General features: G+C 56.6%; 2 protein-coding genes across 16 annotated transcripts in view; both read left to right on the top strand.

Annotated features, from left to right (window-relative positions):
* The window catches only part of Jakmip1 (janus kinase and microtubule interacting protein 1), a 109086-nt gene extending 98196 nt beyond the window's left edge, over nucleotides 1-10890 (top strand). For 6 of the 10 annotated variants that reach the window (XM_063230195.1, XM_063230194.1, XM_063230189.1 and 3 more), the window contains 6 exons: nucleotides 1865-1933; nucleotides 2920-3009; nucleotides 4268-4471; nucleotides 5862-5927; nucleotides 9467-9511; nucleotides 10440-10890. In XM_063230195.1, coding sequence (XP_063086265.1) covers nucleotides 1865-1933; nucleotides 2920-3009; nucleotides 4268-4471; nucleotides 5862-5927; nucleotides 9467-9511; nucleotides 10440-10694 — 729 coding nt within the window. In that variant the 3' untranslated portion in view covers nucleotides 10695-10890. Of the gene's footprint in view, nucleotides 1-1864; nucleotides 1934-2919; nucleotides 3010-4267; nucleotides 4472-5861; nucleotides 5928-9435; nucleotides 9512-10439 lie in introns of all 10 variants that reach the window. The other 4 variants (XM_063230198.1, XM_063230197.1, XM_063230193.1 and 1 more) reach the window with 3 other exon arrangements.
* A 148-nt stretch (nucleotides 10891-11038) lies between these two features.
* Nucleotides 11039-25183, top strand: part of CUNH4orf50 (chromosome unknown C4orf50 homolog) — an 87196-nt gene continuing 73051 nt past the window's right edge. For 3 of the 6 annotated variants that reach the window (XR_010040879.1, XM_063230183.1, XM_063230187.1), the window contains exons 1-4: nucleotides 11071-12368; nucleotides 15397-15799; nucleotides 19530-19668; nucleotides 22745-23275. Coding sequence is in view for 5 of the 6 variants with exons in the window: in XM_063230183.1 (XP_063086253.1) it covers nucleotides 15510-15799; nucleotides 19530-19668; nucleotides 22745-23275 (960 nt within the window). In the remaining variant the exon portion in view is untranslated. Of the gene's footprint in view, nucleotides 13042-14490; nucleotides 15280-15396; nucleotides 15800-19529; nucleotides 19669-22744; nucleotides 23276-25183 lie in introns of those variants that run through there. The other 3 variants (XM_063230185.1, XM_063230184.1, XM_063230186.1) reach the window with 3 other exon arrangements.

Raw genomic sequence — 25183 nt, 5'->3', positions numbered from 1 at the left:
CTCCCTGCTAAGCAAGGTCACACTGAGTGGCCCACAGGCATCCGGGGTCTCCGGGAGTGAGGGCACTGAGATTACCTGATAGGCTGGGACAGATCCCAGCCTCTAGAGCCCAGACCTGGGCCAGCTCTCTGTCCCGTCACGGTTCCTCATACGCATGAGTATTTATGCTTGCCAGCCATCCCCCGAGGCTCCACAGAAGCTGTCCCAAGAGCCACTGGTGGCAGAGTCAGACTGGGAAACTCCTGGTACAAGCTCCTTTTGTGACTGTTCGCCTTGGGATAGCAGGAGAGAGAAGCTTAATTTGTTCTTGCAAGGGGCCACACACCCTCTGCCCTGCTTCTGCTGCTGGGCTCAGCCTGCTGCCCTCGACACTGTTGGGGACCCTCTGTGGCCATGGCTCTGCCACCTCTCCCTCCCTGGGTGCAGTTGCCCTTCCCACACCAAGCCCCCAATGCCAGCGTCTATTAGATACCTGCCATGTGCCAGGCCCCAGGCTGGGCAGGGAGAGGCACCAGGAGTCAGATGTGTCCCCGCCTGGGGCTGCAGTGGGGAGCTAATCACAGCCTCTGAGTGTGGTGACAAGGAGTCACACGGTGACCTGGGGCTTAGGTAGCAGGGTGGGTATCCTGGAGGAGGTGACACTAACACAGGATCAGAAGCACCAGGCCAGAGCTTGGGCAGATGCTGGCTCCATCAGGGTCTGGCTGGGTGGGGTTGTTCCAGACAGCGGGAGTGGCAAGTGCAAAGGCCCTGAGCAGAGGGAGGCCAGCTGTTTGAGGAGCTGCAGCCTATCAGGCAGATGAGGGTTTGGGGACCCCAGGCTGGCAGGAGGCAGGACGGATTTGGGGTTTGGTTGCTGGGCAGAGGTTGGAGCCAGGGGGTGGCCTGAGAAACAGAAATGAGGAGCTGAGGGAATACTCCCCTGGGTCTTACAAAGGGAGGAGCAGAGGCGAGACTGCAGGGGGCAGCAGGTGCTAGGGTCAGGGGTGGGCTGGAGCAAGCAGAGGGCGGAGGAAGGAGGTCAGAGCAGGAAGCTGAGGCAGGAGAGGGCAGGGTGGCTGTGAAGGACTGTGGTCAGAGGAGGAAGCAGCAGGAAGCCCAGGGCAGCTATGGGGAGCACCTTGTTGGGTGAGGGGTGGGGTGTCCAGGCCAGAACTTGGGCTTTAGCAAGGAGAGCCAAAGGTGCTCACTGGGACCCATTGTCGCATCTGGATGCCCCGTGCCTGTGCCACCCTGTACCCTCTCTGCATGTCAGTCCACTGGGACTGGACTCCGGCTTTGGGTGGTTCCTGTGAGGACCCTGCAGCTCCCTCCTGTGCCTGCTCAGCCCTTCCCCGTCTGCACCTGCTTTCCTGTCACACCCTGCTGAAGGGGAGAGGGCGAGGCTTGGGGGTCCTGCAGGCTGGGCTCCAAATCCCTATCCCCACCATGTGACCTTGGGCAGGGCAGTGGTCAGTCTCCTCATCTCCCGCTGCCAGATGGGGAGGTTGTGAGGCTCAGGTGAGGTCACCCATATGATGCATTTGGTGACATTAGCTACATACATGCTAATAGCTCAGCTGTAAATCCCACATAGTCACACATCCCTCCTTACACACACACACACACACACACACACACACACACACACACACACGCCTATGCACCCATGAACCAGTCACCACACATCTCCCGCCTCCTTTTGCCAGGCCTGGCTGTAACACAGCCACACCATGCACACACACAGGCCCTGGACTCTCAGGACCCTGCCAGCCCGCGCAGACCTGGTGACCTGGTGATGCAAGCTCCCTGTAGGGATTGTGAACCTCAGGCCTGGGGCCTGGTGCTCACCTTGCTGTTTCCTCCTGTTCCTGCTGTTTTCTAGTGGTTGAAGCAAATAGAGGGGACTGAGGCGGCCCTGACCCAGAAGATGCTGGACCTTGAGAAGGAAAAGGTAGGACATGTAGGCCCATGGCTGGGGCAGGTGCCAGGGAGAGGCAGGGAGTCCTCCCCTGAGGGGGCGTGGCGTACTTTTCCACGTTGCTCCTCTGGACACCTTTCTAAGCTTTGCTGTTGCCTCACGGCTGTCCCAAAAGATTAGCATCCCCTTGTGTCCTCTGTCACACACAGTTATCAGTGAAAGCCCGTTTGCAGAGCCTCTGCTGTGTCCATGGGGCCCTGTGCTCCTGTGGCCACATGGGCACAGCTTGGGACATCAGAGACACAGTGTGATGCTGAGGTTTGGGCCAGGTTGCTCTGGAAACACTAGGACTGCTTGGATCTTTGTGGGCCAATGAGCGCATGGGAGCTGGGCTTGTGGGTGAACCTGGCTTCTCTGCACCCCCTCTGGGGAATGTGAGGGTGCCAATGCAGAGCCAGTGTCATGAGGGGCTCACCTGGGCACCTGGGCACCTGGGTTCCCAAGCAGTGGTAGCAGAGGGTCACTCACCGGGTGCCAAGGTGCACAGGAGAGCCATTTCACCTGGCCAGGATGCGCAGAGGTGGCTTCCCAGAAGGTCTCGAGTTCTCCAAACCCAAGTAACCATGAAGGGAAGGAGGGCGGGAGTGCCCGGGAGCAGATGTGAGGTGGGAAGAGCCGTGGACAGGTGTCATAGGCCTAGGTTTCTAGTCCATGCCTGCCACCAATGCACTGGGGCACTGAGGACGAGGCCCTGCACCTTTCTGGGCCTCTCGTTCCTCCATGGGGCGAGGCACACAGGAGGAAGGAGGCCAGGCGAGGCTGGATATCTTGGTCCCCACAGACCGGGTCGTGAGTTGCCAAGGTTCTATGCAGGAACAGGCCAAGAAGGCTACTGAGCTCCCCAGCCAGTGTCCATCCCAGCTCAGAGACAGGGCCCTTCTACTGCTGGGCTCTGGAGGCCTGGGCTGCCCTGGGCGCTCGATCTGGCCGCATCCTTGACCTGTCCCCCTGTCTTGCAGGACCTGTTCAGCAGGCAGAAGGGCTACCTGGAGGAGGAGCTGGACTACAGGAAGCAAGCGCTTGACCAGGCTTACCTGGTAGGACCTGAAGTGGGTGTGACACTTTGGCTTTTCAGACTGACCGTTAGAGGGCTGCTTTTCCCTCTGCAGGCTGGGAGGGCATTTGGGGTGCTCGCTGGGCTGTAAGGGGGTGCAGTAGTGTTCCGGCTCCACCAGTGTAGACAAAGACTGGCAGGTGGCTGGTTTTCCAAACCGATCATGATTTTCAAAAATATTCAAAGTTACCTTAATGCTTTTTCTCAATGTGCTTATGATATTCTAGACATCATTGGAGATGAACACGAACTATTTCTTATGTTTATTTGTGCTTAAATATTTATTTATCTTTAAAGCCCCAAAGTGAGTTTTTCTATAAATAGCAAGAAGAGATGCTCCCCCAAAATGCAGAACAGAAGCTGTTGAGGTCAGACAACATCAAAGCCAAAGCAACTGGTTGTAAAGTTCTGTATAATATTATATTTGGCCACAAAACTGGTTCTGAGCTTCCTGTGCTTAAAGTTTGGGCTCCTGTGTCTTCACCCTCGAAGCCACATGCTATGTCTTTGAGAGACTGTGTCCCATTGGGCTGCGGTGATGGGGGAGCTGATGGACATTTCCAGGGTGTGTCCATCCCAGAGAGAATTGCAGGTTCGGTGCCACTCCCACTGGGAGGCAGCTGTGTCAGACATGGCTGTCCTGGTTACCTCTCTCATTGCTGAGACAAAATCTGCGACACCCAGAGTTAAAGGACGAGAGGTTGATTTGGCTCACAGTTCTAGAGGTTTCAGTCTGTAGGTGGCTGGCTTCAGGACAGGGTGGCACATGGCAAAGGAGAAATGGTTCATGGCAGGAAAAGAGAGCAAAGCAAGCCAGGGACCTCGGCAGCTTCTTTTTGCCCCTTTTATATTTGTCTGGGCTCCCAGGATTAGGGCAGTGTCAAACCAGTCAGTGGGCTGATTTAGCAATCACCCACCCTTAATCCTAGCACCCTAGTATCAAAAATCAGAACAAAAATCCAAGCAGGTGAACCCCAAAGCCCTTTGCTCACACAGGAGGGGAGGCTGTGGTTATTTCTCCTGCTTGCCTTTGTCCCCCACATAAGCTGGAGGTTCGCCTGGCCATCCAGGGGGAAATGTTCCTGGTGATGTGTGCACAGGACAGAGGCTCCCCCAGTACCCCCAGATGGCTTGCTGCGCTATGGGCCCTGCACATCTCCTCTCTGCCCCAGAACTGTCCCGCCACAGCCTCCTGAGGGTGCCTGTCCACCCCTTTGCAACCTGTCCCTGTCTGTGTGATTTGGGCCTCACAGAAAATCCAGGACCTGGAGGCCACATTGTACAATGCACTGCAGCAGGAGCCAGGGCTGCGGGCCAGCGAGGCCCTGAGTGCGGGCCAGCGCGAGGACCTGCAGGCAGCGGTGGAGAAGGTCCGTAGGCAGATCCTGCGGCAAAGCCGTGAGTTCGACAGCCAGATCCTTCGAGAGCGCATGGAGATGCTGCAGCAGGCCCAGCAGGTGGGGCTCCCATGTCTCTACCTCACACCACACATCTGTGGGTCCCCGTGGGCATGGATGCCCCCATTCGTGGAGCGAATGGGAACCTCCAGGCCACACATTGGCCGCCTGGGCCTAGGAGCCCAATGAGTGATGCTAGCCACGGGTGCACACAGGTCGCTGGGGTACTGCCTTAGGGTGATGGCCTCCCCAGTGCACAGGGAAAACTAAATTGGGAAAGGTTGCATTGGCTGGGCACTGTGGTGGCACTGGAAGAATGCTTGGTGACCTGGAGAGGGCAGGGGCAGTGCCAAGTGTGACCAGCCATCCTGGTCTTCAGGGACTGAGGGATCCAGGGCTCAATGCTGAACTGAGAAAGGCCCAGAGGCCCCACATGGTGGGTGTGCTGTCACCTGCTGCTGTCCTGACCCCCTCCTGCAGCTCTTTGCAGAATGAATATGTGCAGAGACCTGATGTGGACTCGTGCCTGGTTTCTGTTCTCTACCAGTCTGCCCCGGGTGTCCCAGGGTCCAGGTTCAGTCTTGATGCTCATATACTAGAAAGATCTTCTTTTAAAAGCATATGCCATTAGTCCTATTTCCATGAATGTGAGGAAGAGACAGCATCCATCTGTCATTGTCTTTTTTGTTCTACTGGAGACTGAACCCGGGAATGCTCTACCAGTGAGCTACGTCCTCAGCCCTTGTTTATTTTTTAAAAATTTGCGAGATTTTGGTAAAGGTGCTCAGGTTGATCCTCCTGCCTCAGCCTCCCAAGTAGCTGGGATTACTGGGATTACTAATATGCCCAGCTAAAATCCACCCATCTTTAACAGAAACCACAATGCAGTTCCTTTGGGAGCACTGATTGGAGGGGAGTGGCACTGTCTTAGTTACTTTTCTTGTTGCTGAGACAAAATACCCAATGCCCACAGTTAAAGGATGAAAGGCTTATTTAGCTCACAGCTTGTAGAGGTTTTAGTTTATAGTTGGCTGGCTCCAAGGCAGGGTGGCGTGGCAGAGGAGCACTGAAGAGAACAATTCATGGCAGGCAGACGTCAACAAAGCAGTAAGGGGTGACTACAGCTCTTTCCACCCCTTACATCTTACCCAGACTACTCAGGACGGGCAGCACTGACACCCTTAATCCTAGCGCCATCGATCCTAGCATTGCACCAAGAATCAAGTCCTAGCGTCAGATCCAGCCTCCTCTGAAAATCCCCACCTATGACTCTATGAGGCTTTGGGGACATCTGGACCCAGCCTGGGGTGCTGGGATGTCACCCCGGTCAGTGTGGGTGATGGCGCCACTGGCATTGGTGCTGAGCCCGGCTCTTGAAGTTGCCTGCTGTTTGTCATCTTGCTCATGTCCTGGAGAGGCTGCTGTGTGATGCATGCCCTGTGTGTTTCAGAGGATCCGGGACTTGGAGGGCAAGCTGGAGCTCCAGAAGCGGCACCTGAAGGAGCTGGAGGAAAAGGTAGGGGCCAGCTGTGGCCCCAGATATGGGTGGGGAATTTGTCTTCCTGATGGTTTCCTAAAGTCCCACAAGGAGGCTCTGCCCTTCCCCATATCAGCACCCCCAGGAAATCTGAGCGTCCACCGGTGGGTGCTTACTGGTAGAGACTCCCCCTCCTTAGGGTTGTCTGGATGTCCACTGCCAGGCAGCATGCTTGCATGCATGCGTGTGTGTGTGTGTGCATATACCTGTGTGTTTTCCACCCACATCTGCTGCCACCTCACTAGGAAGCATGAGATGACTGGCTGTGACAAGGCCATCATGTCCCCTGCCATAGCCATGGTCCTTTCCTAAGGATTCATTCATCATAAATGACTTCCACACACCAGAACCAGTTGTATGTTCAAAGAAGATGCTGTCTCAGCCAGGCATGGTGGCACACTTCTGTAATCCTAGCACTAGAGAGGCTGAGGCAGGAGACTTGTAAGTTCGAGACCAGCATGGGCTACAAAGTGAGCCCAAGGCCAGCCTGAACTGCATAGCGAGACCCTGTTTCAAAAAGAAAAAAAAAAAAAAAAAAAAAAAAAAAAAAAAAAAACCACAGTCTCTCTCCTCCAGGAAGCAAACAAGGCTGGCCTCCCTGGGCCCCCTCGGTCTGATCAGGATTTTCCACTTAGCCCCATGTGCTGAGGACTGGGGCAGATTGGGATCCTGGCCCCTGGTCCCAGTGAGAAGGGGTGGCACACCCTGGGAGTGTGGCGCTCCCCTTGCCTGCTGGCACCATGCCACTCATCAGGGCAGGCACACACTTGTTGTTGAGGACCTCATGTGCAGAAGGACCCAGTGTGGCATTTATCACTTTCTGTGCGTGTACCTAGTGTCCCCGAGGTCCCCGAGGTTAACCATCTCTTGAAGTGGGGCACTTCTGGTCTCCCAACAGCTTGGTGACTTCGATGGCCAAATGGATCACACAGCCATTGATGACAGCCAAAAAAGGCTTAGGACATGGCCGATTGTCCTTGCGGATGAAAATTTAAAAGCTCAGGTGGAAAAGGCACACATGCAAAGTGATGGGCTCCTACTGGGTAGGAGAGGATACATGGGGCCTTAGTCACTTCCTTGTTGCTGGGACATAATACCCATAATTTAAGCAAGGATGTGTTTATTTTGGGTCATGGTTCCAGTACACAGTTGGCTGGCTCCAAGGCAAAACATGAGGGCACAGGGGCTTGGCAGAGGGGAGCTGCTCAAAGCACATGGCTCTGGAAGCAGAGAGAAAGGAGGAGCCAAGATGGAAAGGAGTCCTTCCAGGCCCTGCCCGCCGGGCCCCACCTTCAGAACCGCCTCTTCCCATCTGCCCCGCCCCCGGGCCCACCTCTTCTCACCAGGCTCTACCCTCGAGCCCGCCCCTTCTCACCACACCACACCCCAGGACTGCCTGTTTCCATTAGGCCCCGCCCCTGGGTCCCGCCTATTCTTGGCAGGCCCCGCCCTTGGACCCGCCTCTTCCCACCAGGCCCCGCCTCTTCACGGAAGTCAGTTGTGGCATCCTCACCATTTCTGATTTTCCAAAAGCCCCGCCTGTGAGCATGGGAGGCTCTGGGGACACTTTCAGTCTCAGCTACACTGAGAAGCGCTTGGATGGCTTGTTGGCCGTCTTCCGCTCTTCTGAAAGCAGATGTGCCTCACTCGATCCAGGGAACTGAGCCAGCAGGTGGCGGGGCAGGAGGAGAGGATATTGGGCCCCTGGTGAGGCCACAGGACCTGGAGCTTTCTGTGAGGCCCCATCACTTGTGTCTTACTGCGCACTCTGGCTGCCGTCGCTGGTGGCTCATCTGTCTCTCCTCAGAGGTCAGAGACTTGGCTATGCCCTGCTGGACGGCCTTGGCAAGTCCTTCCCCTTCCTGTGCCTCAGTTTCTCCACGTAGAACGTGAAGGCGGGGTGATTCCAGTGGCCCTGCCAGCTCTTACTTTCTGAGACTCTGAGAGAAGTTGGTGGCTGTTTGGAGTTTCTTTACCACCACTGAACAATATAGGGGCACTATTACTTTGTTTGGGGGACAAAAGAATAATTTTCAGGAGCTGGAAGTAATGTTGCAAATACGCTTCATCTAATTCCCAGCAATTCTGTGTAACGAAGCAAGTCATGAATAAGTACGGAAAAAAAGTCTGAGCCTGGTGTGGTGGCACAGACCTGGGGATTACAGCTGGGATTACTAGGGAGACTGAGGCAGGAGAATTGCTGAGTTTGAGGCCAGCCTTGGCTGCGTAGGCTAGTTCAAGGCCAGCTTGCACTACATAATGAGACTCTTGTCTCAAAAAAAAAGTCTTTTATGCTGATTTGTATAGTTTTTAATACCTTTAAGGCTACCCCCCCCATTTAAAAAATCAATGAATGGGGAAAAAAAGATTTGGAATAAAGAAAAATAATTTAAACAATGACTGTCTTAAAAGAAGAAGCCACAGAGACCGGGTGGGAGGGCTTGCTGTCTGTGAGCTGGAAGGCAATCTGGAGGGCTTCTCTCCTGGCCTTGGTGTACAGGGTCCTTGGAGCAGCCAGCTAGGACCGTGGAAGTGTCCTCACCTCTGTCCCAGGGGCATCTGAGCCCCAGCTCAAGGGCTCATGTGGCCCTGGACAGAAGCCCCACAAGATCATGACTTTAACATTATGTGACATTTTCCCTTTGAGATCATAGTATTTCAAGCAGCTACCCATGTGTGCACCTGTGCAGAAGGCTTTCGTGGGTATTAAGCAGCGGTGTGCACTTTTATATTCTTAAACTTGGGCTTGTGTTATTTCATAGAATAACAAGTGAAAGTGGTTTTTCAGTAGCTGTGATATAGGAAATACAAACGTATCAAGGAGGTTTCGCTCATGATAGTGTTACGATCACATACAGTGTCACTAATGCTAGAAAATAAGCGAATTGCTTATTAATTTTGGAAATGTATGAAGTTACAGTCAGACATTTGCCTCAAAAGAAAAATCCATGGTGTCTTGCTACGAGCTTTCTGTCACCCTTTCTTTTAAATGTTATAACGGACAATATAAAAAGCAGTTTTGCTGCTTATAAATGTTAACATATATATTTGTGGCCCAAAACAATCCCCCTTCTCTCAGTGTGGCCAAGGCCCACCAGAAGTTTGTGTACCAGGAATCGAACTCAAGGGCTTTGCACTTGCCAGGCATGTACTGTGCCACTGAACTATGTCCCTGGCCCCCGCCTAAGGTTTGGATGCCCACATTCTACCCTGCCCTGCCAAGTCAAGCATCACAGCAAAGTCCGGGTCTCTGGAATGGGTGGTACCAGGGCTGGTGGGGTGCTGGGGAGCATGGAGGGAAACTCACTCGGTGTGGGATGCTGGAGGCCGGTGCCCAGGTGCACGCCGCTCCTGAAGCCTGCCTCTCGCTCCTCCCTGCCTTGTGTCGTAGTTCTTATAAGATGCTGTCATTGGATTCATGCTACCTATCTTACATCTACTTTTCTTTTCTTTCTTTTCCTCATTTTCTTTTGGTCTTATGTTATAGTTTTTGTTCCTTTTTTTGTTTTTCTCACTAGCATTCATTCTGTGGCCTTGATGACCCCAGGGAGCTGAGCACTCAGGTTGGTACCTTTCCCCTCCCCCGGTAGAGCCCAGGCTTCCTAGCCCAATGGGGTTCCTCCCTGCTTTGGCTGGGCGTTCTGTAAGGGACCAGCACCCTGCAACATGGGTGGATCTGGGGTTCTCGCCCCTGGCTCCTGAGCTCTGGGGTTTGGGGTTTTTGCAGCCCCACCACAGGAGCAGGAGCCTCTGCTTATCCTGAAGACTCTTTCGAATTTGCTCAGCCTCTGGTCCTCTCTGTTGCCAAGGGGACGGGTACATTTTCTGCTGAGTGAGAGGGCTCCCTGGTAAGGGGTCTGCAGGAGCAGAAGGTTGGAAGGCGAGTGGCTCACGAGGCCAGACTCTCACTGCTGCCTCCCTCCTCTCCTGCTGCCCTCGCCCCAATGTGTTGTTCTGCCAGAATCAAGCCATGTGGCATCTCATCCCTCCCTGACCGGGGTCCCCAGCACCCAGCTGCCATCCTGAGTCCATGCCCCAACACCCAGGCCCTTCTGCATACTACCCATTACAGGGTGGGGTCCGTGAGGACCCTGAGATTCCAGAGCTCTGCTGCTGGACCAGCCTAGTCTGAGGTCCCCAGCTTCGGAGACCACCAGGACCCACTAGATGTCAGGACACCACATGCTGAGCTCTGATACCAGCCCCCCCTGACTCCCCAGCATCCCTGATGCAGACCCTGCCCGTAGCGCATGGGCTGGTACCTCTGTCCTGGAGCCGGGACAGGCTGGCTCTTCCTTGGTGGAGTAAACGAGGGAGTGACTTTGAGTCTGGGTACAATGCACAGGAAGCCTTGCTGATAGGGGTATGGGGTGTGAGGCTGGGATGGGGGCTGGAGGAGGGGTGCCCCAATGTGGGGAGGGTAGCAGGAGTGGACGATGCCATTGTGATCCTCCATTGTGGTGCCACTTCCGACTGTGTTTAACCTTACAGGCTAGAGAAAGAGCTTGCGGAATAAGCCGAACTCCCAGCCACTCCAACCCCACTCAAACCAAAACTCAATGGCAAAACACGCTGTTCGAAGTCCAAGACTGGAAAATGAATTCACATGTGTCTGACAGCAGCAGGCCTTCTGGGTGTACCCCTGGGTCCTGGCTAGCCCAAGCTGCACAGACTTGGCAGGGACAATGGGGCTGTCACCCTCTTAGCCAGGGCTGTCTCCCAGCCACAGCACCTTCCAGAACCTGAGGGGCAGAGACCCGAATGTCAGGAAACTAAGTGCAATTAACAGACTCCAAGGGGCAGGAGTGCTGCTGCACAGTGGGGAAGGGCTCGAGTCCTTGTCCTTACGCACGTGCCTCCCCTGGCTGTGGTGTGTGCACAGCTGGACACAGAAGCCCCCTCTGCCCTGTGTACATAAACCCTAGGAACTGTGCTGTGCGCATCTCGGAGTCTGTCTGCCTGAATCTGAGCCCTCAGCTGGGCCCTGTTGCTGGAACCCCCAGAACCAGATGTAGCAGCAGCTGGTGGCCGACAGGGTTGCAGCCTTGTGGAAGTGATGGGGTGGGCCTCAGGAGCCCCCAATTTCCACGGGAAGCCAAAGGATATGCCACTCTAGTGGGCATGACACAGCAAAAACCCAAGAACATGGTATCCTTAGGGCCAGGTAGCCCAAGGACTGAGGACAGACACCACCATCGAGGAGGTGATACTCACCTGCCTCAAGATTTGGTTAGTTTGAGGGGGACCACCAGGGAGGAGGGAACCACTAAAGCCCCTTGGGAAAAAGCCTTTCCTGGTCAGAGCAGGGTCATTGCCACATCATACAGGAAGGACCCTTACTCCTGAGTGGGGCAGGAGAGTTTTTTTGGGGGGAGGGGTGGATGCCCCTGACAGTGGGTGAAGGGCAGGCTGGGGTGGCTGGATACCAGCTGCCGGAAGCGGACCCCAGGAGGAAATTCCGGAGAAGAGACAAATGACCTTCGAATGCCATCCCTGCCATTGTGCTAGGGTGGGGCAGGGCCCCCACAAGTCACCTGCTCAGGTGGCCGTCTTCTCCTGAATGTGGGGTAGGGAGGATGTGCCATCACCATGGTATAGCTAAGGAGGGTGAGCGTGAAGACTGGGACCACAAGGCCACACAGAGGACAAATCACAGACCAGGACACAGCATCACGTCAGCAGCCGCCATCCATGCTCTGTGTTTGTTGGCTGTGGAGCCGCCATAGCCCCGTGACAAGATCTGCAGGAAACAGAAACAACTGAGATTCACGCTGTCAAGAGAAACCAATATCCCTAGAGGGCCGGATGCAAGGACAGAGAGGAAAGGATGTGAGCTCAGCACGGGAGGATCTGGGCTCGAAATGGACACAGCTAGGACAGCTGAGATGAGCCCATCTCTGCTGAAACCCAAACCTCAAACCATCCTCAAGTCCAGCCCGTGATGAATCAAGATTAGGTGGTCAGGTACCACGGAGGTGACCTCCTGTGTGAAAAAGTGGACCCGAGGGCAGTCAAGGCCCTGGCAGGGCATGGGGTCCCCTGCATGGGGCTCTGTGGGACTCGGGTCTTCATGCCCTTCTGTCCCTGCCTTTCAAGGACCAGGGCTCTCTCCCTGTCTACTTGGCCATCCCACCCAGACAGTACACGATGGAGTGGCCTGGGTTTGCAGTCAGATGTGCCTGGTCACTCCCAGCCCGGCCATGTCCCTGCTTTAGACCTGGGCTACCTTCTTCGCAGTAGCCCCATCTGGGCCCAGGCAACAGCTCAGGCCCGGGGAAGGAGGCGCACGTGATCGGATGCAGGCGCTGCTTGCCCCTGGAGGCCCAGCTTTTCTCATCCCCACCCAGGTCCCAGGTCCCTAAGGGCGGGCCTGGGTGTAGGTCATGGTGCCTGAGGTGCCACAGAGCCGAGGGCCATCAGGTATGGTCTTCCCCCACAATGCCTACATCTGGGGAGGCTCAGCCTCAGTACTGTGTTGCTTAGCAACACCTATGGGGTTCCCGGGGGGCGGAGCTACAAGGTCACTTTCTCATGCAGAAAGGAGGAAGGCGGTGGACCCTGTCCCACAACTCTCTGTCCTGTTCCTCCCCTCCCAGAGCAGCCTGCATACGCGTTTCTGCTTCCTGCTCCTCTGAGCAGTGACAGCCAGGGGACAAGGGAGCCAGGGATGAGGAAATGTCCCCACAACTGCGATGTTCTTCCCTCTGGGGCTCCCATACTCTCAGACAGGTTTTGGCCCCAGAGTGGGTGCTGTCACCCAGGACGCAGGGCGCAGGATCTATAAGCCAGGCTGAGTGGTTAGCGAGGGCCCAGCCAGAGGTTCACCAAGCACCTGCAGCTCAGAGTAGGGCGCTGGGCAAGGCTGTGTCCACTCTGGTTTCTCTCCCTTCCACAGGTCAGGGCTCAGTGGCTCCCACTTTCCCTGACTCCCATCACCAGCTGGTCTCCGGAGTGCCCCCCTGACACACCCAGGACAAACTCTGATGGCCGATTTCAGTTTATTTTGTACCTGTAACCAGAACCTGTTAGAAAAGGGTCTTAGGTCATTTTCATCATTGCTGGGACAGAAATATCACAGCCACAACTTACAGAGGTGAGGTTCGTCCTGGCTCACAGTTTACAGACGTTTCAGGCCTTGCCTGGTCGGCAGAGGCTCCCCGGTGGAAGGGCTTGCTCATGGCATGGGGGATAGGAAGCTGAGAGCAAGGGAGGAGCCAGGAGGGGGCGGAACCCTCACAAGCCACGCCCACCACGATGGCTCTTCCATAGGCCCCGCCTCCTCACAGCCGGCCATCACCTCCAAAGGTCTGGCCCATGATCATAGCACATGAGCCCCTTGGGGACTCTCGGGTGCTCGCGGGGACATCTAGATATAACCATAAAACGGTGCCACACAGTGCGGTGGAAAGGCCCCATAGCCAGCCAGCGAGGGGCCCCTCTTCCTCCCCAGCTTGCTGAAGCTCTCATGGGGGCTTCCGCAGATGCCAGCCCGAGCCCCAGAGGGTGCTCTGGGGCAGGTGGAGGTCAGTCGGGGGTGGGGGGGATCTCCCACCCCACTTGCCTCCGTGCCTCACCCGGTTCCAAGCCCTGCTCTGTCCTTCGTATGACCACCTTCAACGGTGGGGTGTCACCAAGGCCCCGGGAGGCACAGGCCCTGCCCTCACAGCTGCTCCCCATCCATCTGCTCTGTCCCTACTCAGGGCTCACCAGTCGGTCGGTGCAGCTAGCGGCTGCATGCGGCCTGGCCTCCACCTAGGCAATCCTGGGGGTGCGAGCCACCTCCTCCGGCTCTCCCTAGCAAGTCCTTCCTCAGGCAGAGGCCTGGTGCCAGCCGCCTCTCTGCTATGCTGGGTGGAGGGAGGATGCAGGGGAGGGCTAGAGGGGCCCCTGGTGAGGGTCCAGCTGGTCCCAGGCCTTCACTGGTTTGTGTCCTCCCCAGCAGGGTTTGTTTCCCAGCTCCTTGAGGAAGACTTTGCTAGGTCAGAACGCTGATGCCAGGTTGTTTAACCTTAAGAAAGATTCATACAGACCTCAGCCCCCGGCATCACAGTCCCTTGCTCTGGATCCAGCCGGCTGCAGGCAGGAAATATCTGAAGACACTGTGTCTCTCTTGAGCGTAGACAGACTTCTTGGGCCACTGTTCCCTAAGTGGGGCTGCGTGACAGCTGTGTGCAGCACTGCATTTACACTGGGCCTCGGGATCAGGGACCATGGTCACTGGGTGATTTATAGCGGTGGCGGATAGTGCAGTTTCTGTGAAAGTACTGCGCTATCTCACATAGGGCCTTGGGCCCTGTGGGTGGTGGCACTGTGGGTGTCCTGGGCTGCCAAAGTTCATCCAGAGCAGGCAGGGTCCCAGAAGAGTCACTAGTGAAGAGAGCCGTGGCAGTGGGCACAAAGAGGAAAGACTTTGTCCAGGTGGGTCCCCTGCAGACACCACAGGAGGGCGGTGTTTCTAAGAGACAAGAAAAGCTTTGGCAGGGCTTCTAAGGGAACTAAGGGAAAGGAGTGCGGGGGTGGGCAGTGGGGGGGTGGGGGGATAGGGAGGGTGTCCAGCATTTGCTTTCACAGCAGGAGTTCAGCCTCTGGAGTTGAATTTCCACTTCACTTCCCTCAACCTGGCCACCCCATCCCTGCTCCTGGGTCCTCCCTGCTTAGCCCTGCCAACCCCCGGGGCTCAGCCTGCAGTGATGCATTGGTCCTAAACCCCGGGTATGCTGGGACAGCCCCACCCGGCCACTCTGTCCCACATGGCTGTGGCCTGAGAGCTGCACCCGTAAGTCCTTGGCCACTTCTGTCAGCCCTCGGCTCCTGCACAATCTGTGGCCCTCAGACTCACGTGTTCCCCTGCGTAGGGGCCTGGTCTGCGCTGTCCCTGAGTTGTAGCTCTTGGCGGCGGGGGAAAAACAGCCTCTCAGTTTTGGAATTAGATCTGGGCTTGAACCCAATCCTGCCATGTTCCATCCCATTTGTGGGGCCGGAACAAACTCCCCAAGCTTTCAGAGCCTTCCTTTTGCCTTCTGTAAAACGGTCATGTTGATCCCCTGAAGAGTCACTGGGAGAACTGGACCGGGCAGGGCACGAAGGGAACCCTGGGGCAGTGCTGATTTCGGTTCCCTTCACCCAGCCAGCCTCTCAGGTTCTGCACAAACAGGTCCCAGCACGTATTTATGGCAGACCCTTCTTCATTAGGAGGTGGACACTTGAGCTCCACTGACCTCCAAGAATTTGTGACATCCTGATGGTCCTGCCTGGAGGTGTGATTTTTCCTTTGTGTGCAGTGTTAACATTTGATCCCAGCTGACTTTTCAGGGCTGTGGCCTCCCATTGGGTGAGTTGTGGCACACCCATGTGTAAGCTAAGAGCCTCATCCATATTGCATGAGGTTCGTGCCAGTGAAACCCGAGCCCCCACTCATGAATAATCCACCTGTCCTTGTGCTCCTCAGACGGTATTTTCCTGAGCAATCTGCTGGCCGCAGGGCCTCCTCAGAATCTCCAGAAACTCCATCATGAAACCTGGCTTAATTTTATAAATCTCCACCTGTGACATCTTTGCGGGATGGAGCCCACCTCCCAAGGACGGACTGAGAAGAGCTTCAGCTATGTCATCAGAGTCCCCGGCAGTGATGGGTCGGATGTCATGGACGTTGACCTGAAGATTGACACGTGCTGGATATTCCAGGATGCAGCGGACAGCGGTGGGGAACAGGGGCGACTTCCAGAGGAAGTGGCTGGCAGCCTGGATGTGGACACTGGTGGGCTCAGGAGGCAGCTAGAATCCTTGGAACAGAACCTGGTGGCCACAGCTGACAAGGGTGTCCCGCTGGAGTCCCCCGAGCTGAGGAGCAGGTACGTGTTCTGTGGTGGGCATCACAGCTGTGTGTGATGTCATGCAGTGCCATCTCTCCTGTGGAGGGACTGGCTGGCCAGATGTGCCCCTCGCCCTGGTCCCCTGCCCTTCCCAGCCTCCGTTTTCCACCTGCAGTGGTTCCCCAGCTCTGGCTCCCATGGGAGCTGCCCATTCGAGGCACCTGAAGGGAGGGATGGGGGACGAGGCCACGTGTCTCCTCCTCGTACCCTGGCTGAGCCTCCTCTGTGATCCCAGCCCTGGGGGTGGCCCAGCTCCAGAGTTGTTCTTCTGGGTGGCTGTGGTCTCTGCCTGCCTTCTGCCCCTTGTCTTCTTGTATCTGTGTTAGGAGCTCTGCCTTGTTTCTCTGCCCTGCTGTGGCTCTGCCCCCGTGACAGGATGACATCCCCAGGCAGTGTTTCATTCGGGCTTTTCTCCAAGGCCCAGGCTTTCCTCCTCCCCTCTGTCTCTTCCTCTTCTCTGTTTTCCCTCCCTCTTTTCCTGCTTTCCTTTTATCCATCTCCCTTCCTTCCCTTGTTCCTCCATCCCTCCTTCCCTCACCCTTCTCATCCTTCTTTCCTGTGCTGGGGTTGGAACCTAGGGCCCCAGCCTGCTAGGTGAGCGCCCCGCAGCTGAGCCACGCTTCCCGCCCGCAGAGACGTCTCCGCCCTTGGCCAGCAGGACAGAGCCCACAGTCCTCCCTGGCTGGGTCCACGATGGTGATTTACTAGTATCCCAGCAACCGAGCACCTCGGGTTTTTGTGGGGCGCCCCTGATTTCTGGTTTTTGTCTTTGCTTTCAAAGGGGGAGTCAAGAACTGAATTTACAGACAATGCTCTGCTTTCCACCTTGGTAAAGTGCTCACATGAAGAACTCCACGAAGCAGAGCAGTTCTTTTCTTCTCTTTTGCTGTGTGGTTGCCCTTCCCTCCCTCCCTCCCTCCTTCCCTCCCTCTCTCCCTCCCTCCTTCCTTCTTTCCTTCTATCTGCACCGTGGGTCACAGGGAAGCGGTGCCCTTTGCCCAGTTTCCACGAGTGTCTGGAGCCCAAGTCCAGGGAGGGTGCCCTGGAGGCCTTGCTGCTCAGCTGGCAGGTGTTTGTCCCTCTGTGTCCCCATCTCTTCTTATGAGGGCTCTGGGCACATGGGAAACGGGCTGCCCTGGTGACTCAGTCACCTCACCCAGCCCTGTCTCCCAGCACAGGGGCTTCTGAGGTCCTGGGGGCTGGGCACTGGAGGATGATAGGCAGTCAGCTCAGAGCAGCCCGGGGTAGACGGTGCTTCCTCCTGAGGAGGCAGAGGAAAGAGCAGAGGGCGAAGGGCGGACGGGAGACCCCTCCGGGGAGTGGGACAGAGGCCTGGGGACATCACGAGCACTGGGAGGAGAGATCCCACCTGGGAGCCAGGCTGGAGGGGGCTGTGATCTGTGCCCGCATCTTTTTGAAGATCAGTCACATCTTGTAGGAGATGGTGTGGGGTGAGGGGGTCAGATTCGTGGTGGGTGAAGGAGAACCCTGCCCCCAACTCCCTTGAGTTGTAAAGAGGCAAAAGTGCCTCATCCCTTTTATAGGTTGGGAAACTGAGGCAGGGAGGGTGAAGCCCATTGCTGAGTGTCCCCTCAAGCACAACCCTAAAGGCAGGCTGCAGGCTAATTTCAGCTCTGGCTTTGGCCTAGCTGGAGGGGAATAGAGGTGGTGCACAAGGGATTTACTTCAGAGAAAGAGCTAGAAAGCCGGGCGTGGTGCCGCATGTCTGTGATCCCAGCACTCAGGAGGTTGAGGCAGGAGGATCCTTGCAAGTTTGAGACCAGCCTGGGCTACAAAGTGAGGTCAAGGCCAGCATGAACTGCATAGAGAGACCCTGTCTCAAAAGACCAAAAAAAAAAAAAAAAAAAAAAAGAGTTAGAATTTAAAAGTACTTATTTTAAAGAGTGTATCAGCAGTGTTAAAACATTGGGACAGGGAAACTGCACTCCCAGCCCCACCCTGCACACTTGCTTCCTCTAAAGACAGCAGGTTCTGGATGGCATTCCTGTGCCTGACGAGAATCCCGTGGTGAGCGCTTAGCACAGAGCTGGACAGGGGGTGATGGAGTCCTCCTCATTCTGTCTATGGGGACCCTGGAGCCAGGAATGAAGTGGCTCTTTACTGCATGGTATTTAAACCTGTTTTGGTTGAACTGTGAGGACCTGGCGCCTCACTGCCTGTCCACACTGGTGGGCACGTGAGTCCCCTGCAGCGGCTGTAACAAGTGACCATGGTGCCCCAGGATTGTCTCACAGCCTGCTCTTGCTGAGGTGTCCTGGTCTGCACTGTCCCAGGGTTCATGGGCATCTGTCTATTCCCTTGTGGGTCCAGGACTCCTGGCTCCTTCTAGGCCTGGGCTCCCTGCTTATCCCGCTTCTCCCTCCCAGCCCTCCCAGTCCCACTGACCTGCGACCGCTTTGCCAAGGACCCCTGTCTTCTGGGTGCCCCCCACTCCTGGCCTGGACCTGACCACCTGGCAGCCCCTCTGCCCTCTGAAGGCTGCGTCCCTTGGTCTTGGGGCCCAGGTCAGCCTTCCAGTAACCATGGCAGTCTGCTCAGCCCGTGTGCAGCCACCGTGTCAGGTCGGAATCTCGGCCTACATTTTCTGTTGTTGGCTGCTCTGAAAAAGAGGAAAGCCTTTCTTTTTCCATTGGTTCTCAGCATGTCGTGTCAGGGACCAGATGGCCCGGCCTGACTCACAACTGGGACGGGGCTGCTCTTCTGCTCATTTTGAAAGGGCTTATCAGGTCATCACTGAGCCTCGGGGGTCACACGCATGCCCTTCGCCACCTCCAGACCCTCCCAGGCCTGAGCTCTGCGGTAGCACAGGGGACCCTGGGACTATTTATCAACAGCATGCTGCCTTCCATTTACTCCTTCCATTTAACCTGGGGGGCAGGGTGCAGGACCTCCGCTCCACAGATAAGATCCTGGGGTCCCCAGGCGCAGGAGACCAGTCAGAGCCCTGTGCTGGCCGAGTCTTTGCAGAGCTCACGTACATGTGTGTGCACACACACGTGTGTGGGGGTGTCTGTCCTGAGTGTGCAGGGCCCCAGGCCTGGATTCAGGGAAAGGACCCCAAAGGGCACCCTGGTTTCTTGTGACAGTGCCAAGGCTGGAACCCTCAGGGGACTGGGCAGTGTCCAGCCTCTGCCGGCCAGGACAGCACTGGGCCCCTGGGGCTCCAGCCTCCCACACTGCTGAATGGTCAGGCTCTGTTCCCTGCTCACTTGAAAGTGTGAGGATATAGCCTTTTCCTTAGAAGAGATTCTTGTGGATGTAGCTAAAGGGGAAGCAATATAGTAAAGGGTTAAAAACTCAGTGTAGAAATTGACTGGACTCCACAGTGCTGTGTGGGTTTGGGAAAACCGCCTGGCCTCTCTGATCTGCTCCCTGGGAAGTAGGGCTGGGGCAACCCCTCCCCCATGGCTGGTAATGTTGGTGGAATTAATTGAAGCCAGTGTAGACAAAGCTCTCAGCCTAAGCAGTGGGCTCAGCGGAAGTGGGGCTGCCACTCAGGAGTGAGAAGAGTGTGCGAGTCTGACCCCGGCCCCTTTATTACTCCAGGGATGGCTGTGAAGCCTGGGAGGTGAGGCAGGGGCGCTTTTAAAACTGCAGTGTCAGGACATCGAAGTGACTACAGGGTGAGGGGGGACGGCCCCGGTTCCACCTGCCTGTCCTGAGCACCCCATCCCCCATCTGGCCACAGGGTCCGGGAGCTGGAGCTGGCTGAGAGGAAGCTGCTGCGCAGGGTGGATGTGCTCAGCACCCGCTTGGTCCGGGAACGCAGCGCGTCGCTCAGGGCCCACGAGCAGCTTCGGGCGCTGCAGGCGGAGCTGGCCAGCCAGGTATGTGTGTCCTGTGTCCTTCCTGCTCCCACGGTTTGTTCTGTCCCAGATGTGCAGCCAGGCTGCCTTGGGAAATGGGATCCGGTCCTGCCCTGCTGGCCTTGAAAGCCCTGGGACAGGAGGGGCGGGCTCAGCGTACTGGCCTCTGGGCCCAAGGACAGGAGATGGTGACCTGATCGCCACCCTCAGCAATGACAGAGAAGTGGGGCTGGCAGGCAGGTGTGGTGGTCACATCTCCAATTCCAGTGGGAGGCTGGGGCAGGAGGGTCACCATGAGCTCAAGTCCAGCCTCAGAAAACCAAAACCGAAACCAAAACCAAAATGAAAACAGGCAAACAACCTCAGGCTGGGGACCAGGGTGGGGGACACACTGCTCAGTTTGTGTGGGGCAGAGTAGAAGGAAGCTGTGGAGAGCGTGCAGTCGGTAAGCGCGGTGTGTACGGAGGCCCAGGTGGTGGGGACAGGGGAAGTGTGCGGGCCAAGAGCAGAGGGTGTTGCAGGAGAGGGGCGTTGGCTGGGCGCCCTCCGAAGGCCGGGGGAGTGGGCTGTAGGGAGTCCGGGCACACTGAGTCTGTGGGTGCGAGGGACAGGTCCAGCCTGACGTCTCCGGGGCTTGGCCCTCAGTGTCAAGTCCAGCCTCTTCCTGCCTGGGCTCCCAGCACCTGTTCCCTCCGCTCTGAGGGGGTTTTATTGGGAAAGCGCCTGACAAGGGTTCAGAGCCATGCCCTCCTCCACCCATGGGGTTTCCCAGCAGTGGAGAGGTTTCTAGTGTGATGGAGAGGAGGGCAGTGGTGACAACCATGCAAGGGGGTGACCAGCCTGGGCAGGACCAGTGTTAAGCCTTCTTGCATGTGTGTGTCATCATCTCCTGGGAGGTGTGCACGGGGAACAGGCCCTTCACCAATCCCATTTCCAGAAAAGGGCCGGAAGTTCAGAGCAGGGCTCATATTTGACCGGGACCCTCTGCTGCTTTGCAGCCTGGCCCCCAGTCTCCAGCTGGAGGCATCTGTATTGTGCAGTACAGGGCATGGTCAGAAATGTAGGGACCTTTGCATTTTTAGAAAGTATCACAGTAGCAGACACATTGCCATCGGGGGCCCTCAGAGCCCATCCGCCTGGCTCGGACACACCTCATTGCTCCCACTGCTCACGCCACTTTCTGGAGCAGCTCTGGAGTCCTCCCTCATGAGTGTCCTTGGTTGTCCTAGTGTAGCTGCCTCAGTGTCCTGTATACCTGTCACGGTCATCGTGACCTTCGGGAAGAGCCACGAGTCAACGGTGCCAGGTCTGGTGCAGGAGGTGGACGAGGACTCAGTGTCACATGTTTTATTTGATTGAAATCGTTATGAGCAGTTTGAATCAATCCAGGACAGCAAGACAGCCACGAGGTGACACCTGGGAAAGAGAACATCCAAGAACCGCCCCAAAGGATGACTGATGGGGAAAGTGGTGTAGAGTAGCTGGGAGTGCTTTAATGGCAGTTTTTACTGTAATAAATTTTAGGAAATGTATTTAAGCCAGGGGTGGTGGCTCACGCCTGTAATCCCAGCACTTGGGAGACTGAGGCAGGAGGATCTTTGCAAGTTCGAGACCATCGTGGACTACAAAGTGAGCTTAGGATCAGCCTGAACTGCATAGCAAGACTCTGTTTCAAAAAGACAAAAAAAATGTATTTAAACTTTCACAATTCAATATTTTCTGCAACACCATCTTTAAAGTTATTTAAAAAATAGAGATTTACCATCATTTATATCCCAAATTCTAATACTTCCCATTTTTCTCTAATGTAATGACTCCTAGGATGAGCAGCCTCAGCCATAAACTTCCATCCACATACAACACTCTCACCACAGCATGTTCTGATCCTCATAAACTTAATGGGTGCACGTGGGTGCGCCTTCTGTGTCCTTTGCCCCTTGCTCTGTGGTCACCAGGGAGGCGTGTGCACATGGACACCCCACTTCCACCCTGGGCTGTGGTTATTATGCTGGCACGGGCTTGCACACCCCAAGGCCCCGGCACCCTGCAAGCTGGAAAACTGGGACAATTTTCCTTCCTGAGACTCTGCCTGGTCTTAATCAGTCTCTCCCCTCCTTTGAACAAAGCCAACCTGAGGTTTCCCCAGGGGTCTCCCTCCTGTTTGCTGACTGCTCCTGTGTGTCTCCTGCAAACTCTCTGGCAGAGGGTGAGGCAGCAGATGCCGGCGGCGGCTGGAGGACAGCTTCACAGAGGATCCTGCTGGGGCACACTTACAATCCCAGCTGCTCAGAAAGCTGAGGCGGGGAATCAAATGCTCACAGCCAGCTTAGTGAGACCTTGTCTCGAAAAAAAAATTCCATGCCAAGGACTGGAGAAGTTCTCAGTGGTAAAACTCTTGTGTAGCATGCATCAGGCCCTGGTTTCAGCTCCAGGAATGCAACAATAAATAAAAATGAGAGAAAGAGGGCGCTAAGTGGAGAGATCCTTTCACTTCTTTCCCACAATTAATTCTGAAAATCAGGCAGGGACTCCCAGTATTTGGGGTCATGGTGCACCACAGGCCAGCAACGCCTTGGGACAGGCAGGGATCAGACAGGGAAAGAAATGGCTTGAGTCCCATCCCGGGTTCCATGGTGGGCCCTATTCTGACGTGGTACACAGGCACCTCCATGAGGCTCACAGTGGCACAGAGGGACAGTGCCAGCCCGTCCCTCTGGGGAGCTGCGGCGGATGGTGGCCCCCGGCCCTCTGACCTGGCCGGGCAGGGCACTGTTTCTCTGGAGTGGAGTTTCCAAACCGGTGTGGGTGTGTCTGGTACTGGGGCTGTGCCTGGCCTCTGCGTCTCGGATCACCCGCACAGTTCCTTTCCTAGGACTGAGGAGCCCATAGGGGTGCAGGGCCAGGGTGGTCCTGGACAAAATGTTAGCGACAACCAAAGGCCTCTGCCACCGAAATACACACTGTGCTGCTGTGATGCGATATTTTAATGCAGTGAACCGCACTGTGTGCAGGTATGGGAATGTTAGGTTCAGCTGGGATCAGCGTGGCCGATCACGTGCCTCGGGGACTTCCTGACCTCCATCCCGCCAACTTGTAGGTCCGGGAAGAGGAGCTCAAGGCCCAGCGGCAGCGGGAGCAGCTGCGGCGGTGGCGGGAGCGGCTGCGGCTCAAGGACGAGGCGCTGGGGCTGCAGGCGGCCGCCCTGGAGCACTGCAGGCAGAGCCAGCGGCGCCAGCTGGGCCTGGTGCGAGGTCAGGAGCGCGTTCTGCGGGCGCAGGTGCAGCGGCTGGAGCGGGACGTGCGGCGCCTCTGCCGCGCCACGGGCCTCCTTCTGGCCCAAGTGGGCACCTCAGCAGGAGCTCTGGGCTCCCCCAAGGCATTGGCGGAGCCGCGCGCGCTGCAGGCCAAAGCTGAGAGCACGGAGCGCGAGGGTGCGCAGGCGGCGCGCAGGCTGCGGGAGCCACGCGCAGGGGAGCGCGGACCATGCGGGCAGCTGGAGCAGCTGGGCGGTCGCGTGTCCCGGCTGCGACTGTCGGAGATGGGCCTGCCAGGCCGCGAGAAGGAGCTCGCCGAGCACAAGCACGGCCTGCGCCTGCGGGAGCAGCTGGGAGCCAGGCACTTCAGCCTGGTAAGTGGCCGGAACCCGGGGCAGGAGTGACGGACGATGTGCTTCCCTGTTCTTGCTTTGGAGACAGACGCTCCCTATGCAGTTCATTCAGGCTGACCTTGAACTAGGAGCCAGCCAGGCCTCCAGCCCCAGGCAGTCCTCCTGCCTCACCCCGCAGTGCTGGGATTGCAGGTGTGGGCCGCCATGCCCGGCTAGGCTTTTCTTGGAATTTGTGGTCCAGCAACTTGGGGAAATCATTGACCTTTGAACTCCCTCATTCTCTGTCTACACCCATCCAAACCAGTCACTCCCAGCCCCTATGGATGCACCCACGCTGGCAACTCCACCCCCACCCATCGGCCTCGGCCCTGCTACCATCCTGAGGCAGGCCTCAGCATCTCGCTCCAGCGATGGGAAACTGAGGCTCAGAGCTCCCAAGGAGCAGAACTGGAGCGCCAGCCCAGTTCGCGTCGGTGCAGAGCCTGCGCTTCTGCCCCACAGCCGCCTCCCTGGAAAGGCCCCCTCCCTGGCTCCTCCACGGGGCATCCACTCGCTTCTCCGTGTTCGTTTGCAGTTTGGAACCCCAGCCCTACGAGGGTCACACATCCAACAGCAGGATCGACCCCGGAACCAGAAGTGCCCTGTGTTTTCCCATGATAATGATGTATATCTTGCCGAGAGCATTTGTTTATGTTTTTACTTACTCATTTGTTTGTTTATTGAGGCAGGGTTTCACTGGGTAGCCGCAGTCCTCCTGCCTTAGCTCCTGAGAGCTGGGTTACACCTCTGCCGGCTTTGCTGACGTCACTTTAATAATGGCTTCATTTTTGGTGGCAGTGTGCCTTTCCCCGCTTTTTCTCCCCCGTCACTCATGTGGTTCCTGTCCTTCCTTGCCTCTGTTTATCAGGTGGAAGGAAAACAGTGTGCATTTAACAGTGGCGCCTCCTTTCAATTTTGGAAAATAAATCCGGCCTCCATGGAAATAGTTACGCAGAATCTTTTCTGCAGTTTTTCCTAAATCTGGCTTTTGTGTAGGCAGTGGGTTGAGACCCTGGCTCTCTCCGCCTCTCCAACACCTGCGCCCTGCCGCTCCCAATCTTTTCCAGAGGCTCTTTGGGAGAGTTAGCGGGTGCTGCTCACACTCCGTGCTCTGAGTTCTCCCCTTTCACCCCGATGGGTCCAGGGGTGGGGGCCGTTGCCCCAACAAATAGGGAAGCCGCCTGGGAGGGAGGTGGTTTAGGACCAAGTGTCAGGTGGCAGGGAGGCCCAGCCAGGTTGGAGCTGTGACCCCTGCTGTCCCTCCCGTGGGATCCAGAGTGGGTGGCTATTGGGTGTGGACTGTCCCACTAGCCGTGTCAGCAGATTCTACGGCCTCAGCACATGAGTCCCTTGCCTGTGTGACCTCTGAGCATCCTGGCATCCTGGATGCTGCGTCTTATATGGGGCTCAAGCTCTCAAGGCTGCGTGAGGGGCTGGGGTGCATGGTCAGAGTCTTGGGAAAGGTCCCCAAGGTGCCCATAGAGTATGGTCTGCAGCCAGTGCCCCACCTGGCACTGGAAGACACCCGCCACTCATGGCTCAGCCAAGGGGACAGTAGGGCCCTGTTTAGGAACCTGGGGACTGGCTCCATAGTGAGCTAGCTCTCCCATCACCATGGAGACTCCCACTGCCAGTACCTCCTCTCTTGTGTGTGTGTGGGGTCACCTGTCCTGCCTGTCTGAGTTCCCTTTCTCAGTCTTCCCCAGGCCAACCCTCGGGGGCCATAGGCCGATGACTCACCTGCCCATGTGGACCTGTCGGAGCCCGGCAGACTTGCAGGCTGCCAGGTCCCTGGTCTCCGGCATCACAGCACCCTGGGGCCTGGCCGAGGGGAAGGGACCTGGGGTGACCTTCAGGGATGCACCAACCCCCCTCAGGAGGGCAGCCCCA

The sequence above is a fragment of the Cavia porcellus genome, unplaced genomic scaffold, assembly GCF_034190915.1.
Source record: "Cavia porcellus strain 051 isolate PalLab524CR breed Dunkin Hartley unplaced genomic scaffold, mCavPor4.1 scaffold_18, whole genome shotgun sequence".
Taxonomy (NCBI): domain Eukaryota; kingdom Metazoa; phylum Chordata; class Mammalia; order Rodentia; family Caviidae; genus Cavia; species Cavia porcellus.
This window is presented reverse-complemented; position numbering and strand designations above follow the sequence as displayed.